At 39.2% G+C, this 22,081-nt stretch overlaps 1 protein-coding gene across 8 annotated transcripts in view; it reads right to left on the bottom strand.

Moving 5' to 3' along the window:
• Nucleotides 1-22,081, bottom strand: part of bcorl1 (BCL6 corepressor-like 1) — a 183,144-nt gene that overhangs the window by 65,617 nt on the left and 95,446 nt on the right. For 5 of the 8 annotated variants that reach the window (XM_052020783.1, XM_052020782.1, XM_052020780.1 and 2 more), the window contains 3 exons: nt 17,985-18,076; nt 17,100-17,151; nt 6,867-6,954 (listed from right to left, as the gene is read on the bottom strand). In XM_052020783.1, coding sequence (XP_051876743.1) covers nt 6,867-6,954; nt 17,100-17,151; nt 17,985-18,076 — 232 coding nt within the window. Of the gene's footprint in view, nt 1-6,785; nt 6,955-17,099; nt 17,152-17,984; nt 18,077-22,081 lie in introns of those variants that run through there. The other 3 variants (XM_052020785.1, XM_052020787.1, XM_052020786.1) reach the window with 3 other exon arrangements.

Genomic DNA, 22,081 nt, shown 5'->3' on the forward strand with positions numbered 1-22,081 from the left:
AAGTCTCTGTTCTAATTGTTCCACTGTCAGTGAATTCTCTACAATGATTGCTAGTTTTCTTCAACTTTCAGGGTTTTCCATATTTATTATCCTTATTTTAGCAACCATCACATAACTTTCAAACATGTTATCTGACTTGTATGTCTCTTACAAACCAACCCCAACCCCTAACTCCCACCCATTAATCTCGTTACTCAAAGCAAAACCCTTGTTCCATGGCCCTGTGATACTGCTCACAGTTCCCTTCTTTTTGGTCTGCTTTTCAAATGAGATGCAGACTACTGAATTCCTATTAATTTTGTATTGTCACGCAAGTCAATGTCAAGTTGGGGAGACAAAGCCAAGGGCACTATTTAGCCTGTGGAAATAGCAAAATAATAACTGAACAAAGGCAGGGGATGGAAGAAAAGCACAATAACAGAGAGAGCAATGAGAAGCGGAGAAAAGAAATGGAAGCGGCTTGGAGTGGTGAAGCTGAATGAAAGGTGGAAAGATACATGGAAGGACAGAGAAAGAGCAAGAAGGGAAGAGGAGAAGAGAAGGACAGTGAAGGAACAAAGTTGAATACCAGGTAGAAGAGGTGGAAGAAATTTTTGGAGAGAGAAGTCACCATATTTACATATGGGCCACAATATGCTGATCCACACTGACCACCAAATCCATCAGTGCACTCCACCACCAAACTTCATGGGGGATTCAGTGGCAAAGTCCTGTCCTTTCTAAAGCTCCCTAGTATCATGTTGGGCTAGAATTCAAGACCCCCAACAAATTTGGGGGTTGTCAAATCAAAAGCAATGGGGAAGGTGAATTGCCTTTTTTCCCCAATTATTTTTCTTTATTTAATGTTTTAATTATTTATAGGTGTTTTCGGTTACTTTGTGCTTAACTTTTTTAATTACTTACTTCAATTTTAATAGTTTTTAAATGTCTTAGAATATCAGAGATGTTCACAAACTATTGAAAATCCATCTCAGCTTTTACAGCCAGCAAAGCTGGGAACAGAATTTCCAGCTGTCAAAGCTTTTGGGTGGTCTGTCCCCTCTGTAGCCACTCAAATCCTAGAGAACTTGATACTTAAAGCCAACAAAATTGACCTCCTAAATCTAAAAAAAAAGTATAGGTGAGGGTAAGTACAGGTGAGGGGGAATTGCAGGTGGCAATTCCAGGGAGGAACCAAGCCAACAAAATGTGCCAGTAAAACCATTACTGAACTGAAATGTCAACTGTTTCTCCCTTCACAAATGTTGCCTCGTGTACTGAGTATTTTTACTTTTTTGTTTCTGTATTTAAGATACTGAACTACATAGAGCAGTAAGATTATCTATTTGCATTTCTGGCAGAAGTCACACAAAGTTGAATGCTGTTAATCTACATTTATTAATTTTCTATAGATAAATGACTGGTTTAATTCCCGATTTTAAGACATTATTTGTACTGTACATGTAAATAATTGCTGTAATATCTCTCTCCTATTCGCTCTAGCAGATACAGTCCCATTTAGTTTTAACACCAAATTGCTATTCAGCCCAAATTTATGTTTATTACCTATCGGCAAAAGCTGACAGTGACAGCCTCTCACTGTAACATCATTTATTATAAAATACATGATGGGCTTTGGTTCAAATATGAATTGGTACAAAATGAAAATCATGTTATGGGGAAAGGATACTAATTAATACTGATCCAGCATTACTGTTGCAAGCATTACAGACAATAATGCAGCTAAAATGAGAAAACTTGGCACCAGATTAAGCCAAATGGAAATTTCAACATTTACTATAAATTATGCACAGAGGTTACAAGTCTAATTTGAAAAGCGAGTCTTGCCAAAAATTTACAACAAAAGTGGATAGCCTTGAACATAAAAAAAATACAAAAAATATACAACAAAACTCCAATAATCCAGTACCCTCAGGACTTTGGTGGTGCCGAACTAACAGATTTTTCAGACTATTAGATTTTACTTCTACTGATACCCAACACTTTTATTTCACTTTTTTTTACATGTTACATTGTAGTTTTCCAGTGAGTTGCAAGGGAGCATGGGAAACAGAACATCACCAAGTTTAAAGAGACGTCTTGCAGAAACGGCCCGGAGAGACAGAAGAGCAGCGGGTCCCTCACAGGTACGGGCTAACTGATTAAAGAGCTGTGTGTTTCGTGTGTTTTCACGGGCATTTTTTTCTTGCAGAATTAAGAAGGGCCAATAAAAAGGTTATGTAAAACGGAGAGGCCATTGTTGGAGTGGTCCAAGTCAGAGTGGTAAGGCTTTGGCTCAACAGGCTTCGGCGAGAACAGGCAAGAGGCGAGGTAAGTGGGTAAGTTGACTTCTTTTTCCTTGTTACATTCTTTGTAGAATTAGGTGGCATGTCTGCAGGGTTAATGCTTTGTTCAGGGTGTCAGATGTGGGAATCCTGGGAGACTTCCAGCCTCCCCGATGGCCACATCTGAGCCAGGTACGCCGAGGTGCAACTCCTTAGAGACCATGTTAGGGAACTAGGGCTGCAGCTTAATGACCTACGGCTTGTTAGGGAAAGTGAGGAGGTGATAGACAGGAGCTACAGGGAGATAGTCATCCCTAGGCTACAGGAGTCACATAACTGGGTGACTCTCAGGAGAGAGAAGGGAAATGCCCAGATAGTGAAGAGCACCCCTGTGGCCGTTTCCCCTTAGCAATCAGCATATTGTTTTGGATACTGTTGAGGGGGATGACCTGACAGAGGACGGCCACGGTGACCGGGTATCTGACGCTGAGCCTGGCTCTGTTGCGCAGAAGGGAAGGTGGGAGAAGAGGAATGCGGTAGTCATAGGGGATTCCGTAGTGAGGAGAACAGACAGGAGATTCTGTGAGCCTGATGGAGACACCCGTATGGTGTGTTGCCTCCCAGGTGCCACGGTACGGGATGTCTCGGATCGGGTCCAGAATATTCTGAAGGGAGAGGGCGAGCAGCCACAAGTCTTGGTACATATTGGTACTAATGACATAGGTAGAAATAGGGAGGAGGTCCTGAAGAGAGAATACAGGTAGCTAGGAAGGAAGCCGAGAAGCAGGACCTCCAGGGTAGTAATCTCAGGATTGCTGCCTGTACCACATGCTAGCGAGGGCAAGAATAGCAGGATCAGGCAGATGAATGTGTGGCTAAGAGACTGGTGCAGGGGGCAGGGCTTCAGATTCTAGGATCATTGGGATCTCTTCTAGGGGAAGTGTGACCCGTACAAAAAGGACGGGTTACACTTGAACCCTAAGGGAACCAATATCCTAGCAGCCAAGTTTAAAAGAGCTGTTAGGGAGGGTTTAAACTAACTTGGCAGGGGGATGGGAACCGGAGTGATAGGGCTGAGGAAGGGGAAAACAGGAATAAATGATAGTATGCAGTAAAGATGACAGGAAGGACAGGCAGGTGATGGGGCAAATTTGCAGCCAGTGGGATGAGTTGCAGTGCAATAGAGTTGCAGTGCAATCAAAGCAAAAGGTACCAAATACTGGACTTAAAGTATTATACTTAAATGCACGCAGCATAAGAAATAAGGTGGATGATCTTGAAATACAGCTACAGATTGGCAGGTATGATGTTGTGGCCATCACTGAGACATGGCTAAAGGATGGATGTCTTTGGAAGCTGAACGTCCAAGGATACACGGTGTATCGGAAGGATAAGCAGGTAGGCAGAGGAGGTGGGGTGGCTTTGCTGGTAAGAAATAATATTAAATCATTAGAAAGAGATGACATAGGATCAGAAGGTGTAGAATCTTTATGGGCTGAGTTAAGAAATCACGAAGGTAAAAGGACCCTGATGACAGTTATATAAAGGCCTCCAAACAGCTGCTGTGATGTGGACTACAAATTACAACAGGAAATACAAAAGGCTTGTCAGAAGGGCAATGTTATGATAGTCGTAGGGGATTTTAACATGCGAGTGGATTGGGAAAATCAGGTTGGTACTGGATCTCAAGAGAGAGAATTTGTACAATGTCTACGAGATGGCTTTTTAGAACAGCTTGTTGTTGAGCCCACTAGGGGATCAGCTGTACTGGATTGGGTATTGTGTAATGAATCAGAAGTGATTAGAGAGTTTAAGGTGAAGGAACCCTTAGGAGGCAGTGATTACATCATGATTGAGTTCACTTTGAAATCTGGGGAGAAGCTGAAATCCGATGTGTTGGTATTTCAGTGGAGTAAAGGAAATTACAGTGGCATGAGAGAAGAAATGGCCAAAGTTGACTGGAAAGGGACACTAGCGGGATGGACAGCAGAGCAGAAATGGCTGGAGTTTCTAGAAGAAGTGAGGAAAGTACAAGACAGATAAATTCCAAAAAAGAAGAAATTTTCAAATGGAAAAAGGACACAACTGTGGCTGACAAGAGAAGTCAAAGCCAAAGTAAAAGCAAAGGAGAGGGCATACAAGGAAGCAAAAATTAGTGGGAAGATAGAGGATTGAAAGGCTTTTAAAAACTTACAAAAGGCAACTAAGAAGGTCATTAGGAAGGAAAAGATTAACTATGAAAGGAAGCTGGCAAATAATATCAAAGAGGATACTAAAAGCTTTTAAGTATATAAAGAGTAAAAGACAGGCGAGAGTAGATATAGTACTGATAGAAAACGACGCTGGAGAAATTGTAATGGGAGACAAGGAGATGGCAGAGGAACTGAATGAGTATTTTGCATCAGTCTTTACTGAGGAAGACCTCAGCAGTATACCAGACACTCAAGGGTATCAGGGAAGAGAAGTGCGTGCAGTCACAATTACAACAGAGAAGGTACTCAGGAAGCTGAATGGTCTAAGGGTAGATAAATCTCCCGGACCAGATGGAATGCACCTTTGTGTTCTGAAGGAAGTAGCTGTAGAGATTGCAGAGACTTTATTAATGATCTTTCAAGAATCAACAGATTCCGGCATGGTTCCGGAGGACTGGAAAATTCCAAATGTCACTCAGCTATTTAAGAAGGGTGCGAGGCAGCAAAAAGGAAATTATAGACGTGTTAGCCTGACATCGGTGGTTGAGAAGTTGTTGGAGTCAATTGTCAAAGATGAGGTCACGGAGTACCTGGAGGCATAAGACAAGATAGGCTGAACTCAGCATGGTTTCCTTAAAGGAAAATTCTGCCTGACAAACCTATTGCAATTTTTTGAGGAAATTACAAGCAGGCTAGACAAAGGAGAGGCAGTGGATGTTGTGTATTTGGATTTTCAGAAGGCATTTGACAAGGTGCCACACATGAGGCTGCTAAACAAGATAAGAGCCCATGGAATTACAGGAAAGTTACGAGCATGGATAGAGCATTGGCTGATTGGCAGGAAAAGGAGAGTGGGAATAAAGGGATCCCATTCTGGTTGGCTGCCAGTTACCAGTGGTGTTCTGCAGAGGTCCATGTTGGGGCTGCTTTTTACATTGTGCATCAACGATTTGGATTATGGAATAAATTGCTTTGTGGCTAAGTTTGCCAATGATACAAAGATAGGTGGAAGGGCAGGTAGTGTTGAGGAAACGGAGATTCTACAGAGAGACTTGGATAGACTAGGAGAATGGGCAAAGAAGTGGCAAATGAAATACAATGTTGGAAAGTGTATGGTCATGCACTTTGATAGAAGAAATAAACGGACAGACTATTATTTAAATGGGGAGAAAATTCAAAATTCAGAGATGCAAAGGGACTTGGGAGTCCTCATGCAGGATACCCTAAAAGTTAACCAACAGGCGAAGTGGTGAAGAAGGCGAATGCAATGTTGGCATTCATTTCTAGAGGAATAGAATATAAGAGCAGGGATGAGATGTTGAGGCTCTATAAGGCACTGGTATGACCTCACTTGGAGTACTGTGTGCAGTTTTGGGCTCCTTATTTAAGAAAGGATGTGCTGATGTTGGAGAGGGTTCAGAGAAGACGCACTAGAATGATTCCAAGAATGAGAGGGTTAACATATGAGGAACGTTTGATGGCTCTTGGGCTGTACTCCTTGGAGTTCAGAAGAATGAGGGGGGACCTCATAGAAACATTTTGAATGTTAAAAGGCCTGGACAGAGTAGATGTGGCAAAGTTGTTTCCCATGGTAGGGGAGTCTAGTACAAGAGGGCACGACTTCAGGATTGAAGGGCGCCCATTCAGAACAGAGATGCGAAGAAATTTCTTTAGCCAGAGAGTGGTGAATCTGTGGAATTTGTTGCCACAGGCGGCTGTGATTTAAGGCAGAGATTGATAGGTATCTGAGTAGCCTGGGCATCAAAGGTTATGGTGAGAAGGTGGGGGAGTGGGGCTAAATGGGAGAAGGGATCAGCTCATGATAGAATGGCAGAGCAGACTCGATGGGCCGAATGGCTGACTTCTGCTCCTTTGTCTTATGGCCTTATAGACTACGGGAAAGGGTCCTGGTGAATTTAACAGGTGCACTGGAAACCAGGCCTTGGTGAGTTTAAAGGAACCAGGAAGCAGAACACATTGGGTTGAAAGGGAGCATGCAAAATAGAGCCCTGTGAGTTTTTCAGTGAAAACAAAGACATGGTGAAAAATGAACAATACTTGGAAATTAGCCTCACTTCTGGCAGCTCTGAAAATGGCAGACTGGACCAGATCAGACTTGTCCTATTACCGATACTAATAAATGAGTCAGATTGTGGACCAACAGGATTTCCAAATGATCAGATACCAGATTACTGGAGTTTTACTAAAGTAATATAAATATTTAATCAAATAAATAAAGAAAAATTGTAGCAATGTTAAATCCAGATTAGAGTATAAAGTTCAGCCCCATAGGCAATTCTCTCATACAATAATAAAAATACGCTCCCACCTCTCAGATTTAGAATCAAATCAAGGCCAAACAGAACAAAAGCCTTCCACTGTGTTTGGATCAGCTGATAATCTCGCTTACTTCAGTGTGGTTGTTAATACAAGTATCTTCCGTCCCTACAAGCTGTGGAGCACTTTTCCTGGATTCTGCATCTGTGAGTGAAGATCTCCTATTAAAAAGAATGATTAATTATTACTAGTGGATCCCCTGTGACTTTGCTCATAGGTAATCCAAGAGCAAAAGCACAATTTTTGATACTTATTAAGGACCTGCACCAAGGTTTGAGGTGAAGACACAACCTCTATTGTTGCTACCAAAAATGATGCAGTTTGCCTGCAAGTATTCACTGTTAAGTCAACATTATTGAACCCCTATATCTTTGTCACTTTCTAAAACAAAACAAAACTGGCTAGGCTGACAGTTTTGGTCCATGCAAAAGCAGGCACATATACAAATAAGCAATTTAAGACAGGGCTGGTTTTCTTCAAACATGTAGAAAGAACAAATCAGCCAAATCCCATTGACCTCACTCAAACATAAATAGAGGATCTCATTTTCTCAATCATTGCCCTGTCTGGTCTACTTTAATGAATAGGAAACACTAATTGTAGGTCAATTAGTTACCAATGCTCATGAACACTATAAGGAACCAACATCCTATCTGTAGATTCTTTTCCTCTCAAGACTGTTTTAAACTAACGAGCCTCATTGTAACAACCAAGTGTCTTTACTTATTCACGCTGGCAAAACCCCTTTAAAAACTTCCATTAAAATCTCCTCTTAGTATTCTCTTTCCTTCAGAGAATGCTCTAACATTTCAAGTCCTCACTCACAAATGTGGCTTCTTATTCCTACCATCCCAGTAAATCTAATTTGCATGTTCCTTTTATCTGTAACACCTTTGCAAAAACAGTTCCCAGAGCTCTAAACAGGGCACCAACTGTAAACTAACTGATGTTTTATACAAATTTATGATTTGCTCTTCCACTCTTCATTTTCATGTATAAACTCAAAATGCCATTGACCTTCTTTGTGGCCTTATTCAGCAACACTCACCCTGTCAGGAAACAAGTTATTTCACTTGCCTCATCTCTGTTTATTCACATCTTACATTATTTATCTATTTCAATTTTTATTCTTTTTATTCCTATTTTTCTTCCAAAATGTCTCACATCACACAATCATACTGAATTGCATCTTCTGTTTGTTTGTCCAGATCTCAATAGACTATGGGGGAGTGGTGGCAGATGCAACTGGGCAAGGGTCTAGTGGTGAGAAGCATAAAGGAGACAACAGCAAAGGGGAAGAATTGGGAAGCAAGTTAAAATCTTAAATGGGGGACCTACCTGCAAAAAGGATCCAGTCAAAGAACTCCATGGGGATGGACAAGATAAACTAGCTTCCTTTTAATTGCTGTTCAGAGGCCATGTATGTGTAAGATACTTTTAAGCATGTGACATTCAAAAAGGCCATGTCCAAGGGTCACTGTTCTTAAGTGCACTCTACACAAGGAAGACCTGGAAGCAATTTGGTGTTCTGCAAGAACTCCTTTGGAAGTACCTGACTGCATTTTGTTACAGGTTTATATCTTCCTGAAGTCTTTTATAACCTTCCTAGTTAAATGTGCTTCCTAAATAATCTAGATTATCCATGAACAAAAGTGAACCATGTATTGACTCCTATGACTAGTACTTCCAATCTTCCCCAGTCCAAAAAAAACTCACATTAACCATAACTCCTCATTTTCTAATTATCCACCAAATTTAATCAATAGTAATTAATTGAAAATATAATCTGGTAGAAATATTTAAAAAATTGATACTACTGGAAATAGCAGATGATATAATTGTGGTTTCCATTGCCTGGATGGTGGCCTAACTGAAAAAAGTCCACTGTAAAAGCTACTCAGCCCAATGAAACAAATGGACAATCCACTTCCCCAGGTTACTACCCAGACAATGAATTTGAAAATTGTCTCTGATGGCACAGGGGTTGGGTCTTCTTCAAAACTGATCTTTAAAAAGGAACTGATCAAAGGAAATAAGACAACTCATAAAAAGCATGCAAAACTGGCAAGGCAGAGGTGCTCCCACTGGCTGAGGAATTTGGGGGAAAGAAAAATATGCTCTCTCTCATTCCCTTCTCTCCAAAGCATTATTTTTTAATGCTGTTCAGTCATTATTCCTACCATGTAAAAGGGTTTGGACATGAAAGTCTTCAGTGTTGAAGGTCATTGGTTAGTAGTTTGACATGGGCAAATTGCAAAATTCAGTTACAATTTGAATCCAAGCCATGACCACCATTGAAATGGTCATTGTACTTTTCCCTTTGCATATGAACGAAAATAGAGCATATTTGTAAAGTGGACTGAAGCAAGTGGAGGTGCCCAGGGGATGCCGATGCAAGAGCAAGTGGAAGTTGGGACTGGAAAATAGGACCAGGTTAATCATGGAGGTCAGCAAATAAGTGGTGAGGATGTGGTAAATTTCCTTACAATATATTCTATTTGCCATTGCCCTTGCCCATTTACTTATCCTGCCTATAACTCCTTTCAAACATCAGGATTCCTTCATAGCTTATTTACCCATCTAGTTTTGCACTGTCAGAAAACTTGAAAACATAATAAATCAGTCCCATCCATTAGAAATAGCAGAAAGCTCAGATTGATCTTTGCAGTACTCTTAATATTATGTTTATAAAAGTCATCTTTATTACTATTCCAGGTTTTCTGGCTGTTCAGAATCCACTGTCTTTTCACTATCTGTATTAATATATTTTGAATTAACTGGATTGCTCTACAAAAAGCCAGCACTAATTTGAAGGGGTGAATGTCCTCTTTCTGGACTTTGTATGATTTTGCACAAAATTAGAATCATTTTGAAAATCCAAATAAATTTTAAATCTACTGGTTTTATATGACCAACTCCACTAATTATACCTTCTGAAAACTAACTCAGAAAATCACGTGTTTAGGATAAGTTTTAAAATAGTTACGGAAAAAGATAGGACTGACTTGCAAGTTAAAGTCCTAAATTGGGGCCAAGCTAATTTTGATGGCAGTAGAGTGAAGGGCAAGGCTGGCAGGATTAGGGAACCCTGGTTGACAAGATATATTGAGGTTCTGGTCAAGAAAAATGAAGTATACATCAAGTATAGGCAGCATGACCTTATGCCTGGGAGATCATACTTCACAAATTTGATTGCATTTTTTGAAGAGGTGACCAAGGGGGTTGATGAGAGCAGGGCAGTAGATGTTGTCTACATGGACTTTTAGCAAAGTTTTGACAAGGTCCCACATGATAGACTGGTCCAGAAGGTTAGATCACATGGGATCCAGGGTGAGCTAGCCAATTTGATACAAAATTAGCTTGCTGGTGGGGATCAGAGGGTGGTCGTGGAGGGTTGTTTTTCAGATTGAAGGCCTGTGACCAGCAGTGCACCGCAGAGATCGGTGCTGGCTCCACTGCTGTTCGTCATCTATATTAACAATTTGGACGAGAATGTAGTTGGCATGGTTAGTAGGTTTGTGGATGACACTAAAATTGATGGTATAGTGGACATTGAAGGAGGTTATCTAAGCTTACAACCATATCTAGATCAAATGGGGAAGTGGACCAAGGAATGGCAAATGGAATTTAACTCGGACAAGTGCACAAAGTGTCGCAATTTGGTAAGTTAAGCCAGAACAGGATTTAAATGGTAAATGGCAGGGCCCTGGAGAGCAATGTAGAACAGGGAGACTGAGGGGTACAAGTACATAGTTCCCTAAAAGTGGTGACAGAAGTAGATAGGGTGGTAAACAAGGCATGCCTTCGTTGGTCAGAGCATTTACAAGTGTTAGGATATCACATAACAACTGTACGAGGCATTGGTGAGACCACACTTGGAGTATTGCGTGCAGTTCTGTTCGCCTAGCTACAGAAAGGATGTCATTAAGCTGGAAGGGGTGTATTAAAAGATTCTCAAGGACGTTACCGGCACTGGAGACCTTGAGTTATAAGGAGAGACCAGACAAGCTGAGGCTTTATTCCCTGGAGCATAGGAGGCTGAGTGGTGACCTTATATAAGTATATAAACCGACGAGGAGCATGGATAAGGTGAATGGTCATAGTCTTTTTCCAAGGGTATGGGTGTCTAAAACTAGCAAGCATAGATTTAAGGTGAGAGGGGAAAATTGAAAGGCATCCTGAGGGGCAAGTTTTTCCACACAGAGGGTGGTGGACATATGGAACGAGCTGCCAGACGAAGTGGTGGAGGTGGGTACAAATGCAATGGTTAAGACATTTGGACAAAGATAGTAATAGTTTAGAGGCATACAGACCAAATGTAGGCAAATGGAACTAGCTCAGGTTGGCAAGTTGGTCAGCATAGATGGGTTGGGCCAAAGTGTCTGTTTCCATGCCGTATAACTCCATAAGTGCCCTTACTGCTAATAATAGACACAAGCATTTGTTGACATCAGGTCAGCTAGCTTCGAATCTCCAGTTTTTTCTCTCATTCCTTTCATGAATGTCAGGGTTACATTTGCTGTCTTCTAATCCACAAGGACCAAATAAAAGGTCTCATCAGTTCCGTAAGATCAAAACTAATGTATCCATTTTCAATGTATCCTTGGTGCATAGGATTTATCAGCTTTTATGTTGATCAATTTCTTCAGTACTATTTCTTTATTAATACTAATTTTCAGTTTCTCATTCCATTGTGCCCTTGATTCCCCACTAGCTCTAGAATTATTTTGTGTCTTCTAACATGATGGCATCTACAAAGTATTTAAAGTTTGATATTTCCTTATTCTCATTGTAATGTTTCCTTTCTCTGTCTGATTGGAACCTAGTTTATTTTTAGTGACCAATCCACTTTTTTCAATACAACATAGAAGCTTTTACAGTCTGTTTCTATCAATACTACTATTTTACTTATGAAATACTTGGGTTTTCTTCTTACACTTTTGTGAACATTGCAAATGCAGATTTATGCACAGACCTCCATTCCCCATAACTTTATGCCATTATCATACTATGACTAGGAGTTAATTTACCATAAAATTAATGATTACTACCCACTGAAATGTTTTATACTGAATCTCACTAGAACTGGTCCCCTATGCATTTTGAAAGATGTCACATTTGATTCCCACAGAAGCTATGACTTCATAATAAAAGTAAAAAGAACCACAATACATTCAAATTCTGCTTTTAAAAGATTTCAAAAACAAACCAATTAAGTCTTTACTATATTAAATCCTTTTTTAGAAGGTGTGTGTCTGAGGAAATAAGAGTACTGATACTCATTCCACTGCTCCAAACCACAAAACAACTAAAGCTAGTTACATTTTCACTTTGCAATTGGATCTTAAAGTATGTTGTTTGCCCATTCTGAATGACTATTTGCTTTAAATTTTCTATGCCGTACACAGCTTGTAGAGTTGTAATGAGACTATTGCCCATTTGTCACATGGGGAAGGGTATATGTCTTGAGTCTGTCAAGTGATTTGATCGTGGCTTTGAGCTTATGCAATAACCATTTGACATGAACAGTGGAAAAGCAGATCTCAGTAGTAGCCAATGTCATGTTTTCAAGTCATACATAAGTCATAGTATTTAGCACCAAAAATGACTCCAAACCCCTCGCCGCATGTAAAATTTAAAGGAACTATCAATTGCTTGCAGGTTTGTTGTTTACAGTGGGGTTAGACGAGGCGAAATGCTGATTCTCATTACTTTTTCTGAAGTCCAGACAGAGTCATAGCAGAAATAACATTTTTGTCCATTTTTCTAGGCTTCAGACTAATCCTGTTTCTGCCAGACAGGAGTGATGATTTGGTGATTGTTTCCCTCAGTCTTCAGTACTATCGAAAGATAGTAGAGCATAAAAAGTTGTGGGTGCGAGGTGGAAGAGCATTTTCGCAATAGTTATTCCAATTGTTCCTAAACAATTGGAACAATTGGGATGATGGAAGTTTGGTACAGTTACAGAGCAGGGTCAAAAATCACATCAGAAGCAGCAAAGCTCAAGGTAGCATTAATTTCTGTTCCTTATCATCTTCCCCGCTGGTCTAGGAGACATCATAATGCAACATACCACCCAAACATTCTCTACTCAGAGAAAGTTACTTTCATCTCCCCTGCTCTTGAAAGGGAGCAACAGAAAGATAGAGAGCAAGGATTACAAGTTTCAATCTGTAGGTTGCCGCTGATTGTCCAGAAGGGAGTTCACTCTCTGAATGTGCAACAGCACTATGATGATTAATGCCAAAAAGCTAATCAAAAAATGACTAACTGAAAATAAGGCTATCCTTTCACAACCTGGTTCTTGGTTATTATCTGAGGCTCACCCATAAGTGCAGAACATGCTTACATGAGAGCCTTGCCACCATCTGCAATATCATTGCTCAGTCCCCTTCAGTGATCCAAAACAGTGATTTTGCTGCCAAGACCATTCTGGAGGTGCCTTTTAGCAGTCAATGCAACAGTTCTTCAAATCCACAAATGTATGAGGTATGTCTTACAACCTGCTAATAATGTGGGATTAGCCTTTGTCAGTTGCTGTGGAGGAGCAAGAGGAAAAATAACCTAAATGCAGAACTAGATCAAATAGCCAAGGGTTAATTGTGCATGTGATCACAGCATGTTTTCTACCTCAGCTAAAATTTAGCCCCTTTACTAAATAAGTAGGTATTTGACATCCAGATCAAAGAAACCCTTCGTACTTTATAAATTTATTTGAAAAAGATCTATTTTAACTTTAATTTTCTGCCTTTTTAAAGATTTGTTTCTATCACTCTATTTGAATGATTCTGAACCCGATTAAGAAAGTGATAGGCAAAATACATAGACTTTCATAGTAAAAAGATGTACATGATTTAGCAACCTTAAAAAGGTACCAACCAAACAAATTGGTTCTTATTACAACCGATCTTAACAGATTTAAAGCATTTTATTCTAAAATCAACTTCCAACCCAAGAAGGGTATTTGTCTAATTGCTTCTATGTGCCTGACATCCCTGAATTGTACAAAGATAACAAAATTATCTTTATAAAGTAGCTAACAAGGTTGCATCTTCAATTCCTAATGTATTGAGCTGTTCAAAATTTTATATGACAGAATACACTTTGTGTCACAGGATGCTTCCAACATACTGTTCATTTGTCTACTCATAAATCCAAACTTCCAACTCAAATCACAGGATAATTAATCTTAATACAAGTGCTCCTTGATTTCAGAAAGGATTCCGTTTCATTAAGAAAAGTGGCATAATTTGAAAAGGCTGGCCAAAATGCATTGCGGGTTTTTTGGTACAGCATATTCCTATGGGTGGAGAGTGGTGTGCTGTACATTGTAGCTAAAAATAATATGTCAAGGACACGTATCCTAAAAAGTCAAGACTGTTAAAATGAAAATAAATCAAACATCCATAAATTGAGGAATACCTGGAGCTTTTCAATGACAATCACCAGAAGGTTAAGATTAGATGTAATTTTTGTATGAACTAAATGCAGGAATCTTGGAAATGAGGAATAGATGCCACTAACTTTGCACAATAAAGCAGCTGGATGAATACTAATGTAAGAGCAGAAACAGACTCAGAAACTACCGTAAAAATTCAACATGTCAATCAGCATCTGTAGACAGACAGATCTGATGAGACCTAAAATTAACTTGTTTTGTTTTGCTCTTAACATGTTGCCTGATACCTTGTGTTTTTATATCAGTCGATGCTTTATTTTAGACTTTTGGCATGAACAATATTTTGTTTTTATAAGATGACCTTGGGCTAAATATGTCTTCAAGGCAACATTAAACTGCCATTTTTTTATCCCCCAAGGCTAGCTGGTAGTAATATATTCTACTGCACGAGGCCCAAGGCTCATGGAACCAAACATTTGGGCAATGGATTGGGTTGGTCGGGGGGGGGCAAGAGAAGCTGGGTTGGCAAGGGGTAAAGGGACAATCACAATGGCGGGGTGAGTGGCTATGATATATTCCCAAAGGCAAGAATTAATCACAGTGGTAAGAAAGGAGATAATCGCAGCAAGAGAGGAAGAGGGAAAATATAGAAGTGGGGTGGAGGGGTTGAAAGGAATGGCCACCATGGACTCCCAGCAGGTGCCCTGGTAAGGTAATGCACTCTTATTTAAGGCCAAAGTAAACTTCAATCTTCCATTCACAAACCTTAGCTATCAGAACAATACTGTGGAAGTGACACACAAGGGCTAGCAGAGTTGCTCTGCTCTTAATGCACCTGTCTCACAACTCCATCAACCTGGATTTGATTTTGAACATGCAGTGCTGTCTTCTAAGAGTGACAGCATGGGTTTCCTCCAGGTGTTCCAGTTTCCTTCCACATCCCAAAGACATCTGGATACTATTATACCTGCTGTATGTAACTGATGGGAAAATCAGGAGTATGATATTGGGCATGTGAGAGGTATAGGTTGCAGGGAAATAAGAGAGGTGGTGGGATTACTCCAAGAGCCTGCATGGATAGCTATTCTCTATGCCATAAGGAAATATAACACTTGAAAATGGGTGTAAAATGCACATTCACATTGCATGCACAGATGGCCAGGAACAAAAATCTAGAAGTGTGTTTCTGGCTCATAAACACCTGATCACATTAAGCAATTATATTTTTTGATAAAAGTCTATTGCTCTCATATCTTTCTCATAAATAACAAATGCTAGTTGCATAATTAAAATGATAAATTAGGTACAGTTATATAGTAAAGTTACTGGACCACCAATCCAAATGCAGAATAGTGAAGTCTGGATTGAAGATCCAAGAACAAGGGTTAAAAATTCCACCACTGCAGCTGGACAGTTTAAATTCAGTCAATTGAATAATCTGGAATAAAAAGCTAGTACTAGGAAAAGTCGTTAAAAGCACATTTGGTTCTTTCACATTCTTTACGCAAAGAAAGCAGTCATTCTTACCTGGTCTGGCTTGACAAAACAGTTGATTCCTAAGTGCCTCTGAAACAGACCAGCAAGCCATCCAGTTCAAATGGCAGAAATGCCAACCTTGCCAGCTTCTCCCACATCCCATCAATGAATAAAAAATATCCATAAAATTTTCTGCTATTGAAAAGTGTTAATGGCAAGTGCACACTGAACTCAATGTCTGTGGAGGACCTTCTTTTAATACAAGGAATTAATATCTTTACCCTTAATGCAAAATCATTGAAAATGATTTTCCATGCTTATAGAAGAAAACTAATAGATGTACATATTAAATTTTTCTCTTCATTGTTATTTGGCAGGACAGTCAGAAAGATTGCGCATATTTGCCCAATTTTTGTCGGCTTTTTTAATCCTTTAAAACAAAGTATGCAATTGTTTTCCTAAAATAATTTACACAATGACACAGACTAAATATTGGAAATAAAGTATTATGATCAAAATGGCATTTACACAATACAGAAAACAACAGAGATGCTGTAAATTTCATACATCTCTGAAAACTCCAAATTTTACTGTTCTAAACATGCTAGGTAAAATATTTCAAATTTCACAAAATTAAATATTAGTTTAGAAAGAAGCATTTGCATGAGCAAAACTAATATTTCAAACAATTATGAAGGTACCTTGAGAATTTGAGAAAGCATTGTTTAAAAAGCATCACAGATTTTCACACAATGCTTGCTAAATATTCAAATTTATGCAATAAATAAAAGAAATGAGAAAAGAAATAAACATAATTAACTTGGACAATATAGATAGTTGTCCAATTTATATGTTTGAGTTTTTCCACTTCTTTTGAAGCTTAACTACAGATTAGAAGTATTATTATATTCTCTGGTACCTTTTTCTATTGATTACACACCCATGCACCTAAGCAGTCAGTGTCAGCATATTGTTTGAATATAGAAGGCATCCTTCTCCAGGTTCTAGAAGTGCATAGTTTCTATGCAGAACATGAATCAAAAACTGGATTATCCAGTGATTTTCTTTACTCCTTTCAGCCAGTGAGGCTGAAACCAATGATAGTGTCTCAATTACTTTTCTAGCTGTGATCACTTAAATCAGCATTTACTTAGTTTCAAATTTGCTTCTCTCTAATCTGTTTGACTTAGTGCTACGCTGAATATGGTTTCTACACACTAGTATAACCAGGGACCAAATTTCCCCTTTTAAAATTATGCACCCCCATAACCTAAATTGCTTAGCATTTAAAACAGTACACAAGTGCACATGCAGACAGACAAACATAACCGCACCCATCCTCTGGATTACCAAAAACTGTACATCAGAGAATCTATAATCATACTCTATACTATATTTAGCTTGTTATTCATAAAGAAAATTATGTTTCACCTTATGCTATGAGAAGTAACTATTAAGGTGTTTTCCATGCAAAATAGTTCTCCTGTGAAAAGAAAGAATATTTTCATGTAAGTTGCTTAAAATCCTCAGAAAACTTAAATAATATCAAATCCTCCAACATCAGAGAAAACAGCTATCTTCATACAGACCAGTCTTAATGCCTAATATATGCAGCAATACACATGCTGTAATATTATTGAATGCTATAAAAAAAAGTCAATTACTCCCTTCCTTCACTCCTACCATTTTCATGATCTTTGTTTTTGTAAAAAAAAACTAACTACAAATGCTTGTGCTTCTGAAGAATGCCTTCTGGTCTGACTCCATTCCCTAATGTCATCAATTATTACACCCCATTTGTCCAACCAACTTCGATCAAGTTATTTTTTTGTACTTGAACTTTTGAAAGCCAAACATAAAATATCAGTATTTTCATTAACTTGGGCTGATAATAAAGTTTTAACCAACAACTAATACACAAGGTAAATGTTCAACCAGCACTTAACCACCTTCTCTCAAATGACCCACTACTCATGAGTTGTGATGATTTTGTACAAAATCCCAATTTTACTACACAAAAAAATACTTCAGGAAAAAAGACAGCACAGACAGAATCAATGCAACTTACAACCTATAATGAAAAACAGAATGCCACTTAAGTACAGAATCTTTACTGGAACCATTTTTATGATCATCAAACCGGGGTCCAGAAAATAATATCAAAATCAGATTTATCAGAATCAGATTTATTATCACTGACTTATATGACGTGAAATTTGTTGTTTTGCGGCAGCAGTACAGTGCAAAGATATAAAATTACCATAAATTACAAAAATAAATAAACAGTGCAAAAAAAAAGAGGTAGTGTTCACGGACCGTTCAGAAATCTGATGGCGGACGGGAAGAAGCTGTTTCTCAATCTGTGTTGTGTGATTCCATCATCATTTTTATGGAAATGTGCCATTGACCTTGATGCACAAATGAATGTTACAGTCATAATATTATACAGCACGGAAATAGGCCCTTCGTCCCACTAAATCTGTGCCGACCATCGAGCACCCATTTATACTCATCTCATTTTATTCTGCCCACATCCCCATCATTTCCCCAGATTCTATTGCTCACCTACATGTGAGGGGCAATTTGCAGTAACCAATTAACCTACCAACCCCTATGTCTTTGGAATGTGGGTGAAAGTGGAGCAACCAGGGGAAACCCATGTGGTCACAGAGAGGATGTACAAACTCCACACAGACAGCACAGGAGGTCAGGATTGAAGCCGAGTCACTGAAACCATGAAGCAGTAGCTCTACTAGCAGTGCCACCATGGAACGCCTTGAATTTAAACCAGGAGGAAGAAAGGAACTCTCTCAAACATCCTTACCAGCTATTTTAGATATACAATGCAACCAAAATCCTTCAGTCTGCTGGTTGGATTATTTGCTTCCCCAGCAGGCCTGTAACCTTTGCATTCCCACCTGTTCTCCCATTCAAGTACTGACCAGGCCAAAATACACAGAGAGGGCAATAAGCACACTGATCCATGTCAATAATAAAATACAGGGCTGCAAGATCTATCTGCCTGATATATTCTTTACTGCAGTTGTATGGCAGTGCCCTGCTCATTCTCAATGGCCCTACATTTTCTCCTGCCTCTTATTTATCCAGTTTTTCTACCTCAATTCCGAATGGCAAAATATTCCTTGCTCCAATAATCCTCTACATTACAAAATTTCTTTACTGTTTCTCCAATTCCAGATCCAAACTCCAATATTCAAGTAAATGTGCCTGGAAATAGATGAAAACAGACCTGCTGCAGCCCATTCAGGAAGGATCAACCCAACATTGTCATTAAACCTCTACACACAGTCCACTAAACCATGATCTTTCCAACAATATTAGACCATTGTTTCCCAAACAAAGTCGTTGATTCACCCCCTTTGGAGATAATCCTCCCATCTTCCAACCTCAAAAATCCCTTAACCATACATAGTCTACCTCCACCCTCTCAAAGCTTCACAAGCATATCTAAGTTGATCTATTGTCTCAGCCTGTTATGGTCCAATGGAACTCATTTCTTCCCATCTTGACTATTTTCCCTCCCCTTGTACAGTTTGTTCACTCACATCCAGTTTCTATTTTCCTGGCCCGAGCATCTCATTGTCACCAGAGCAAGTCCATTCTCCAGGTGTTCTGGTTTCCTCTCACATACCAAGAACATGCGGGTTGGTAGGTGAATTACTGGATTACACCTCTGGCACATTGATGCAAGGTAGAATCTAGAGGGCTAATGGAAATGTAGGGAGAATTGGTTATAGAGAAAAGGGATTGCTTTGTGAGCCAACATGGTCTTGATGGGCTGAATAGCATCCTGTGTCAAAATATAGGAAGTTCCTCTGCATGAGACCCCACCAAGCAGTCTGAATACCTCCGTTTCTTCCTTGAACAGAAACCCAACCAGTCCCGAACCATCACCTCCCTCCCCTACTTGAACAACTCTTTCAAGTATACACACCTTCGCAACATAAAAGGTGCTCATACATCTGTTGCTTTGTGGATGTGAAACATTCTTTGTTTCAGTGTATTACACAGAACCCTTTCCCTCACCACTTACTCTGGTACATTGATGAACGCACTGCTACTTTCTGCTGTCATGTTAAACACGAAAATTTCACCAACTTTCCTGCCAATTTTCACGTCTCACTTTCACATGGTCTATTTTTTAACTATTCCATTCCCTTCAAGGAACAGGCTCATAATCTAGCTCCTGAATTGGATAGATTGAAATGATATTCCAATCTTCTCAAACCCATGACCTGCCACCAAGAAGAACATGGGTTGCAGGTGCACCATCACCTGCAAGTTCCCCTCCAAGTCAACTTGGAAGTATATCGCCAGTCCTTCATCAGCACCAGGAAAAAATCCTGGAATTACCTACCCAACAGCATTATGGGAGTAGCTTCACCAGAAGGATTGCAGCAATTCAAGAAGATAATGCACTATCCTCTCTTCAAGGCAATTAAAGATGGGCAATAAGTGCTGGGCTTGCCTGCAATGCAAGTTGCTCCTAAAAAAAAGTATCCATTAGAAGCCTACATCTATGGATACAGTCAATCAGGGCTTTCAAAAGGACAGGTACTTGAGAGAAAATAATTTGCAGAGGGGACGTAAGAGACTGACTGGATTGCTCAACAAAAATCTGCAAAGACACATTGAGTTCTTGGAACACAACTGCCCATTTCTTGGCAGTCCAATAACAACCATTTCGCACTATGATCTGTTCTCTAGCTCATGACTACCCACATATCCATGCGGCCACTGCCACTTCAGTCCCTGGTATTCAATTTTACTAACAAGTGCATTATTTCATTCTTTATCAAACATCTTTCAGAAGTTCATATGTGGAACATTAATGGCACAACCCTCATCAGCCCTCACTACCACTACAAAAAAGAACTCCAAAAAGGTTAGCCAAAGATAATGTGCCTTTAATAAATTACTTTTTGCCCTTGATATTGTCTCAAAAATTCACCATCATCAGGTTCATTTATCCCTCTTGTCTATTCTGTACAGAGATGTAACATTTGCATTCCTCTAATCTTCTGGCAACCCCTCCTGTATCTAAGCAGAATTATATGATTATTGGGAGAGTGCTATTTCAACCCTACATTTTAAAGCAACTTTTAGCAAATCTTATCTATACTGGGTATATTTTGAGGACTCCTGTCCTAGGAATGCATCCACTCCTTTATATTTAGAAGGAAATACTTGTAGTTATTAAGTGCCTTTCAAAACACTCAGAACAACCCAATGCACTTTAAGCCCGACTGAAGACTTTTGAAGTGTATCAGTAAAGTAATGCAAGACACATGGCAGCCAATATATGCATAGCAAGCTTACATAATCATGTGACAATAACCTAACAATATACTTTGGTGATGCTGATTAAAAGAGAAATACTAGCCAGAACACCAAAGAAAACTCCCCTACTCTTCAAAATAGTTCACTGGGATACTTTAGCTCTACTTGAAGGAATAACCCATGCAGCAGTAATATCTTCCAATTACAGCATCTCCAATAGTACAGCACTCCCTCAGTACCTTAAATCCATTTGTATTTATTGTAAAAAGGAAAAAAATATCAACAGGACATTTGCAATAATAAATTCAAGTCAATGAAAGATGCCATTGGTGATCCTTAGTTTGTTCACTTTATGTATCAGAATATTACTAAGTGTCAAAATTATCCCCAGCTCACTATTCCACAAAGATCTAAAGTGCAAAAATAACTACCAGATTTCTGCATTGTTTCCAATCCCTCTATGCAACAATCATAAATTTCTTCAGACAATAAAATAAACTATCTGCTCCCAGTGCTGCTTCCCCCATTACTTTTCATTCTAAGCCAAAACGTTCTTCTTATACGCTCTGGTCTTCGCTCTGAATGTGTCTTACTTTAATTTCACTTTCATCTACCCCCAGATCTTTTCCAAAGTGATGAGAACCACTCAAGACCTGCTGCTCTCTCAATTACCAAAATTCCCTTTTTGGTTGCTATTCAAAGGAATACCTCAGACAACGTGTTTCTTATTCAAAACACTGTCACGTCTTCTTCAAAACTCACTCTTTTCCACCTCTATCCAACTTCAAGGTCCTTGAATACATTTTAACTTTTAACTTCCTTGATTCATGTAGATTTTTCCTACTACTCTGAGTTTTCATCTCTCTAATCAGAATTTTACTCAAAACAATTCTAACCACCAACTTTCTCAGTGATTCTGATCCCTTCTCATTGGTCTTCAACATATTTGACTACAACAGCCTCTATCAACATTTCTCACTACCATCCAGTCAGGTGGAACTTCCCTCAATTGGTTTCTCCTCACCAATGTTCACCATAGGTTGATATTCCAAAAGCTCTTCTAGCATTACCTTTGAAGTCCGACAACTTTCCAAGTCATGCTTCTCCACGTC

The sequence above is a fragment of the Pristis pectinata genome, chromosome 8, assembly GCF_009764475.1.
Source record: "Pristis pectinata isolate sPriPec2 chromosome 8, sPriPec2.1.pri, whole genome shotgun sequence".
Taxonomy (NCBI): domain Eukaryota; kingdom Metazoa; phylum Chordata; class Chondrichthyes; order Rhinopristiformes; family Pristidae; genus Pristis; species Pristis pectinata.